Raw genomic sequence first — 8,542 nt, 5'->3', positions numbered from 1 at the left:
CGAGGTTTCAGGGGCACCATCCCGATTCCCGAGGTCTCAGGGGCACCATCCCCTCAGCAAGTGGCCGAAATCCGTCACCGTGGATTTTTTTAGGAGGGGGGACACCAAATGCCAGGGGGCACCACAACACCGATTCTGGTGGCATGTCGAATGCAAACTTAATATTTTTATGAATGCGGTGGCAAGATGCCCGAACAACTCTAGTTTAGATGAGTTTCCGGAAAGTTGACGCTCAGTTCAACGAAAACGGTGAATGTGCGTGCCAACCAAGGCACTCAGTCAATACAGGCGCGGGACGCCGCATTTGCACAAGCGTGTGCAAGCCCAACTTGCGCGTCTTGTAGGAACATTTGCCGTCAAGATGCTTTGTACATGAGGCCATCCAGCACAGTTTCGGAAATAGGAATGAATGACTATTTGTATTTTCAATCTCATCCTATACGACTATAGCGAAAGGGACTAGTAATAGACAGCACTTCACTCACTACGTTGGCAGTCAATTCAAAATATCACAAATCATAAGAACGCCGTTGACCGCACATGACAGCCAAACTGGCGCAAAACCACCCCGACCCTCGATTCACAATGCCCGCAGCAATTCCCGTTGAATCGTCACTGGTTTGAATGGCGGGAACGATTCTTGGCTAGAACATAAGAGGCCATTGGCACATGGCAAGAACAAACTGAACGATAATCTGAGAAACCGCGCACGGCGTTCGCACACTGAGTAAATTCAAGCATCACCGATCCCAACAATACCTGATGCATGGACAAAACATGCTGGCAAGGTCGAGAGGAATACTGGTAATAATAATAACAAAATGCAAACAAAAACACCCAAAAGTACGTTTAAAAACACACCCGTAAAAAGCTGAAATAGAAAAGAAAAAAAGCAAGCCCAACTAGAAAATAAAGTGATAGGCATCGGCAGACATCTTCTCGTATGGATGTAGCCTAACTAATGGCAGTAACACCTCAAAAAGTCCTGATTCTTAATTAAACTGCACTTCATATAATGATCATCTTCCAAATCCGCTACACAAGACAGTACCATATCACAAGAAAAGGAATATTCGAAACAAAAAACGAAAGACAAACAAATTATGAGAAAGACAAAACATGACTGCGAGCTTTTTGCTACAAGGAATCCCGAAGGAAAGATGCGAATCGGGCTAGGTTGGGTAAACAAGAGTAGAAAACATTAACCTCCGAAGACGGTCACAAACACGATGAAAATTCCTGCTAAGATTCCCACGGAGCTGATAAGCTCAGCCGCACTGACACCGGTTCGCGGTGTATCTATGTAATCTCGCTGACGGTTACGCCTTTAAGTCCCTCCCCTCCAAGCGCGGCGCCGCGTTCACAGCTGCTTCGGGCGGCCACCGTCGCCGCCGGACGCCACCCGGTGATACCCGTTCTTGTGCCGGAGATCCGTAAACCCGTTGGTTGTGTTTTTACGTTCGGACGGCGGATCCACGCCGTTCTGAGCCTGTGGAAGGAGGTTTAGCGTCAGAAAGTCGTTCGTTGGTTGATTACACCATCGTTCATATATCATCAATCATGGTACGGCAATGTTAGGTATGTGATAATGGTCGATAAGAGACTGCTGCCTATGACTCATCGCACAAGACAGCCGTTTTAAGACAGCCGATAAGACTCGCGGCTGAAAGGTGGCAATCGCAGCGCAAACACGTCACGTCCGAGCGCGTCACTCACCCTGGCCGACCTCGCCTTGCCGGTGGAGTAGGCGTGGATGTAGAAGTTGAGGAAGAGGAGGATGAATGAGATCATGTAGATCACCAGCGTATACTGCATCCACAGGGGGAATGGACAGTCGAGACGCAGTGCGTTCACGCCCAGCACCAGCGCCACGAAAAACTGCAACTGGAAAGGAAAAGTCGTTCAGACACCTATCCGTGCTTCTATCCTCAGGATACTGAAATCCTTTTCCTCCACGCCGCAACCCCACTCCGGGCTGGACAGGCAACTTTATCTCATGCGGGCTGCTCCCTTGGAGCGGCACCGCTGCTCCTGAGGGAGCGCACCCCGTAGCCGGGTGCAGTGAGTGCCTTGGGGCTGGGTGGCCTGTCCTTGGACGGGCTCAGCCCCGGCGACTCACTAGGGTGCCTGCCCAGACCAATGTCTCCCCCTAATTCCTATCATCCTTCCGGCTCTGCAATGGTCTTGTCGACCGAAAGGGCCTAACCCAACAAAACAAACAAACAAACAAACAAAGTCGTTCAGAAATAGGAAAAGCAACACAATATGCGTCGTCAAACGCAAAATACGCATCAAAACACGGAAAATCGCAATTTAATCACTAAAAAATTCAAATATGATGGATTTTACACTCCTTGGTGAAAAACGAGCCACATGCAAATTGTAAATACGATAAGCTGAACACGTAGGTATTGTCGCTCAAAGAACATCTATATCCTCTGATAGGTCTGTACGCACCAGCTGTAGCATGGTGAGGTACTTTTTCCACCACAGGTAGGGCTGCAGACGCGGCCCGATCGCCGACAGGCCGTAGTACAGGTACATCAGCACGTGCACGAAGCTGTTGAGCATGGCACCCACGAACGCTGAAAAAGGTGGCATCCGTTCTGAAGATACTGAATAGTGAGGCTGCCACTTATATCAGTACACCCAACAAATATCAGTTAGGGACTGCAATGACATTGCATGCAACCATAAAGGAGCAAGATAAATTTTACGATAAAAATAATGAGAACGAAGTTGATGATAGTCGATAGATACTGCTAAGTGCTAGTTAACTACCGTGAACTGCCCAGCAACGAAAGTTCATTTCCATCGAATATTTTTCGGTACTAAGCGCGTTATAAAAGAACGCTATGTAAGGACATTAAACCCTAAGCATCGTCACTCCTCTTATGTTTTGTAATTCAATTATCTTTATAACAGGACAATGGGTGGTGAGGTGAAGGACAATGCGTTTCACCTACCTGAGCCCCCGGCCACCCAGCGCATGCCGATCCACCACAGCAGAAACATCGTCGAGTGGTGATACACATGCAGGAACGTGATCTGACCGTTTTTCTTCCGCAGTACGAAAAATGCCGTATCGGCAAATTCCAACAGCTTGGAGATGTAGTAAAACCAGAGCGCACTTGTTATCTGCAATGAAAAAAACGATATATCAACAACCAAGACGAAGAGAACTCAGCGCTCCGTCCCGAATAGTTTTCAACGCCGAAAACTTGTCGAGTGCCAGTGACGGTACTCCCGTTATTTATTAGCGCATCTCAATGACTGAAGCGTCTATGCTGTATAAATCGACGATAACTTACCCGCATAGCCTCTGGAGATGTCGAGTAGTCGACCGGCTCGCAGAGCCAGCTGTAGCCCTGTTTCCACGCCACCATCGCCAGCTGCGAATAAATCGGAGGGGGAGGTGAGACGGACGACCGAGAGATATTCTTCATTTTCATTAATTGTGGGGGAATGGGGCCACCTACGACGATCTGATAACGATACATCCTAGTAACCTCGGCCACATACATCCTCGACCACATCCTAGTAGCCTACGGGCTACGAGCCACGTCGCCTAATCCTTTTCCCTCCAGACCCTTGAGCCAAGCACCCATCAGCCGAACAGCTGGAGCCACTCACCTCCAGGCCGATGTAGAGGTTCAGCAGCGATACAGCCAGGTTATAGAGGACTAGCGGCGCGCGCAGCTGCATGGGCTGACGGTGCCGCATCAGTCGCGGGCCGAGCCACACCAGCAGCAGGTACCCGGCAGTCAGAAGCAGAGTGGGCAGCGGAGAGTCGAGCAGGGGCCAGCCGTCCACCCGGCGGTCTGAGAACGGAGGTCGGTCAGATGGTGTTATTGCCACGGCGGCTGAGACCGCCCGTGCCTGCCCGGTAAGCACGCCGGGAGCCGCCTCTGCCTCGAAGCCCCTGGGCGGGGTCAGAGTCTAGCAGCTGTGGGACGTGCGGTGGCCCGTGAGAGACTGTTGAACAGCTGAGATGAACAGTTTACTCATTTTTGTGTTGTTGGTCCATTCCATACTAACACACTCAAGCCTCAACAACAGGTGTAATATGATTTCAAAACATCAAACTAATGTGAAAATGACCAATGCACATTGCACACACAGTGGGTCCTTGCAAGGCGTCTGTCAACCAATGGTGGAACAAAAACTTTAATAGGATATCAGCAGACAGGCTGTCACTTCAGAAATAATATTTCACTTGGGAACAGTTCAAAAAGAAAATGTTGACTGGTATCATAAGCATACAGAGGCTGGCAGGTATATCAAAATACCTACTGAGTACTGACTAACCTCTCTGTTTCATTGACCACACATACAGGGAGTGGATGTATATCAGCTGTTGTTTGACTGCTGATGGTAAGAAGGATGACAGATGACCAATAAACTCTGCTCCATCTGGCACTTCATTTTTCAAGTCCATTGTATCTGAAAAGAAAGTTTACGTAAAACATTAGCATTTTGTATTTTAGCTGTTCCGCATTAAGCACTCATCAGCAATGCATTGTTGATGCGAGTGGATAATAACTTATGCCAACATTTTAACCAGATGAAAAAATTCACTTGTCTCCCGCATGTAGACAAAATCAAACATAACTCCTCCACCGACCAGCACTCAGCAATTTTTCAATACAGCTGACCTTAAAGGGACCCTCCCACCTTCAAAAAAGTTAATGAATTGGCATGAAAGTGATGTCGCTCGGTTCAGAAAGAGCAAAAACGAATATCTACCAAATTTCATCGAAAAATATTCACCGGTTTTCAAGATATTAGACTTTTACTTTTGTTTACTTTTTGGGATCTCCGCTGTTCCTAGCGACTTTATTTGAAAGTGCGGCATTTGTTGCGCGCAAAGCAGCATATACCACCACGTGCTACAAAACGTTTTAGTCAAACATTTAACGGACGTTCGAAAGCCTGATGACGTCATCAGATTCCCGTAATGGTTAAGAGATAGGGACCACGCTGTTCCCACCCTGCAAGTAAAGGGAAGAAATTTCTTGAACACCATAAAGCGGGGGGGGTTGCGACCTGGGCCCTGTTTCACCGGTGATAGCAGCACGCCGATTTTACGACTTGTCAGATTGGGTTTCCATGGAGACATCAACAGGCCCATTGCTCCAACACTACCACAAGTGTGACGTCAGCTCGCGCAATTTGATAGCAGCGTGGTAGCAGCAGCCCGTGAAACACCGCCCAGGATAAATGGTGGTTTCTGAGCCTGGCCGCAAACTTGGCTATCTCAACTCCAAACTAATGTTAAGGTGGGAGGGTCCCTTTAAGTCACGATGAATGTTTATAAGAAATTACTTAACCAAAATGAAAATACACAATAAAACAGGCAAAAAAAGTTAACTTATCAGTGTTTGGCCAAAATAAGTCGAATAATCATGAAAATTGGCAAGCAAAACATAACTTAGCATGTCCAGACTGAACAACAGCAAGTGAAAATCATTCCTGAACACATTTGACGATAAGCTATTATAAAAGCTATGAAATGCGTATATCGAGTGTAACATCATGAACATCATGAAAAGCCAACAAAATTGCAAGACCGACAAATATATTTAAAAAATGCATATTGATATGAAACTACTACCCGCTGCCGCCGGCCTGCGCAAGGAATCGAAAACAAATGCGCCAACAAATGCCTTTGTTTTAGGCTGTGTATTTACTACCGTATTTATGAAGTTCCAGATTTGACATGTTTGCTGCTAAAAGCGTTTGCTACCAGCCAATCAGCGCTCGAGTTACCGAGCGCTGATTGGTGGAGAGGGCCATCGTCAGCAGCTAATTACACGTTGTTTTCCTTGAACATGTGCATGAGCGCTGATGCTGCTCACGGGCTGTTGCCATTTTTCGTAATGCTGAAGGCACGGGTGAGGGGTGAGACTAAATGCTTACTTCGAAATCTAAGCTGCTTTGCGGCATTGGCGGTTATGTGCGGCGTGTATGCCGCATGATTAGTAAGCGGCGACCACTAAATTAAAACTCAATAGCTTTGACCTGTTTTCAATGGATAACACTGCATACCAAAAATGTCCATCGCTCTCGTCATAGGATATTTAGATTTAAATAACTAACTTATCTACATCATCGTTTTGAACCAAATTAATACTTTCAACTTGACCCTCGCCCGTATTGGTGTTTTTCCAGCCGCGAACGGCGAACGTATAAGGTATAACCCCTTGCCGTTTCGCTCCTGATCAAGCGAGAGCTTCGCGGAAAAAAAAACGAGCGTGTTGCCCGTGACGAGAGGAAGCCGATGATACCCAATTTTAAGGTCCTAGGTCATCGGTTGACCTTCCAGGTCAGGCCAATGACCCAAAAGGCGGAAAATTGGGACCTGAGAACGTCGTAGTGTGGCTGCTATGGGGTTTTCCGGGGTGCTGATCACGAATATCATGCTAGTTTTGATGATGATGTCTTCATTCATTTAGGCCAGGTCGGGTCAGGTCAGGTCAGGTCAGGTCAACCAGTAGAGGTCCTGCCGGGTATTTGTAGTAGGTGTCAACCGCCTCTGACAGCCTCGTAACATGTTACGAAGGCACCAAAACTACTTTGTAAACGTTCATGTGGTTGCTAAATTCGAATTCAGCTCGAAAAACTGGCCTAGAAACTCGAAAAAGTGAACCGAGTTCACCAAAGGTTAATGACCTGACCTGACCTTCAGGTGACTTTGACACCCACCCTAATGCATGGGGGCAACATCATATCACATGTTTGAACGCTTGAAACGGCCTTGCTTGAAACCACGAAAAGACTGCAAACGCGCTGCTAATGCGAGCCGACATACGCTGAATCGCGGTTCCGGCCAAACATGGTCTCGAAAAGTAGGTCACAGGTCAAAGGTTATTTGCGTCAGGGTCATGAAATTTTCAGGGTAGGTGTAAAATTGATCAACGCGAGGATACTAAACGTTACGTCGTGATCGGCCGCTTTTTACGCGAGTTATTCGCGAAAAACCGAGGGGAGTCCGTTCGACCCCCCCCCCCCCTAAAGGGCGAGGGTTAACTCACAGTCCGAGCTCCGAACAAGTTCGGTCTTGTTTGTGAATTTGTCGGAGCATCACCTATTGTTAACGCCAGACCCCTTGAGACCCTAATTTTTCGCGATTACTTTTAAATGCGTGAAGGAATTTCAACCAAGCTCAGGACATGGCCGTTTCAAGACAGGCCGAAACTTTTACAATTTAGATATTTTATCGCCATTTCAATATTTCAGGCACTTGTCATTGACTCGTAATGTTAACTGTTTTTCCATCCTGGATAGAGGCTTTCTACGTCATATGACATTAGGCTCCGCCCACGACTGCGGCATTGACCCGTGCCCGTCAGCGACCTCTGTACAAACGACACCCCTGCCATCTGTGAAGGACTATGAATTTCGCTGACGCTTCACGTGCTATGAGTCAATTGCAGCAGACGGTCAAGTAAATGTTAGGCTCTTGTTGACTCTTGTATATAGGACCAAGAGGACCATTACTCCTCAACCTACTACTCAGTCGTGCTTCGAACAAACGTTAACGATTCCTAACAAATACGATTTTCGATGTAGGGTATCTGTTTGAAATACGAGCGAGCCGTATGATGTGAAGCTCAGGCAATTAACTATTATTGCGTTGTTCGATGGTTGCATAGCGATGTACAAATCGGTAGCTACTTGGTGACATCCGACATCCCATTATCGCATTATCTGCAACGCCATAGGCTTTAAATACAGGTGAATATTTCCTAACCTTATGTCAGTTATATGCCATCTGCCCGTCATATGCAGCTTATATAAATAAATAAAAAAAATATCAGCGAACATATCAGCATTGTAGAAGCAATGCGCATTGAGCATTTATGACTCCTTAGTCATCATGTCGCTCTCTGGGCACTGTCAGCCAAGACGCTACGCACAACTCCGCCGGCTTTCGGCACCGCTCGACCGTCGCCCGTCCCCGCTCCCCGCCACAGCGAGAGTGACCGCGCGCCGGCCCGAAACCGCCGCAGGCCAAGACCACAGAGGCGGGGCTTAGCTGTGACGTCATAACGTATCACAGACTGACTGGTGATAGCCTCTACACACCGGATGAAAATCTTGCTCGAAATTTAACATAACGAGTCAATGACAAGTGCCTGAAATATTGAAATGGCGATAAAATATCTAAATTGTCAAAGTTTCGGCCTGTCTTGAAACGGCCATGTCCTGAGCTTGATTGAAATTCCTTCACGCATTTAAAAGTAATCGCGAAAAATTAGGGTCTCAAGGGGTCTGGCGTTAACAGTAAATCTAGTAGAGATGATGGTGGGAAACTAGGCTTTTAAGGAGGGAAGGGAGTCGGTGACGGTCAGGGGCACTACAAGTAGAGCAGTCATAAGCTGGTGACAGGGCTGACATACCATGTTTTGATAGCATGACTGAAACAGACTTTTTGGGTAGCCAGGAAATCGCATGCGAGAGCCTATTGAAATTCTTACATCGGCCTTTATATGCACCAGTCGTATACAGGTGCGGGATTTGGCATACGATTTCCAGACAA

The 8,542-nt window shown here is 47.2% G+C and overlaps 1 protein-coding gene across 3 annotated transcripts; it reads right to left on the bottom strand.

Moving 5' to 3' along the window:
• Positions 1-400: 400 nt before the first annotated feature.
• Positions 401-5,686, bottom strand: LOC122363787 (elongation of very long chain fatty acids protein 4-like). 3 transcript variants are annotated; one of them, XM_043333437.1, is made up of 8 exons: positions 5,615-5,686; positions 4,309-4,443; positions 3,634-3,821; positions 3,312-3,392; positions 2,967-3,138; positions 2,458-2,585; positions 1,717-1,884; positions 401-1,489 (listed from the first exon to the last, which is right to left on the bottom strand). In XM_043333437.1, the coding sequence occupies exons 2-8, from the start codon at positions 4,436-4,438 to the stop codon at positions 1,361-1,363; spliced, it is 996 nt and encodes a 331-aa protein (XP_043189372.1). In that variant the 5' UTR covers positions 4,439-4,443; positions 5,615-5,686; the 3' UTR covers positions 401-1,360. The 3 variants fall into 3 exon arrangements, with proteins under 3 accessions (XP_043189372.1, XP_043189371.1, XP_043189370.1); XM_043333436.1 differs by having other exon boundaries at positions 5,612-5,661; XM_043333435.1 differs by having other exon boundaries at positions 5,575-5,625.
• Between the last annotated feature and the right edge of the window lie 2,856 nt (positions 5,687-8,542).

This window comes from Amphibalanus amphitrite, unplaced genomic scaffold (genome assembly GCF_019059575.1).
Source record: "Amphibalanus amphitrite isolate SeventyFive unplaced genomic scaffold, NRLGWU_Aamphi_draft 000639F_arrow, whole genome shotgun sequence".
Taxonomy (NCBI): domain Eukaryota; kingdom Metazoa; phylum Arthropoda; class Thecostraca; order Balanomorpha; family Balanidae; genus Amphibalanus; species Amphibalanus amphitrite.
This window is presented reverse-complemented; position numbering and strand designations above follow the sequence as displayed.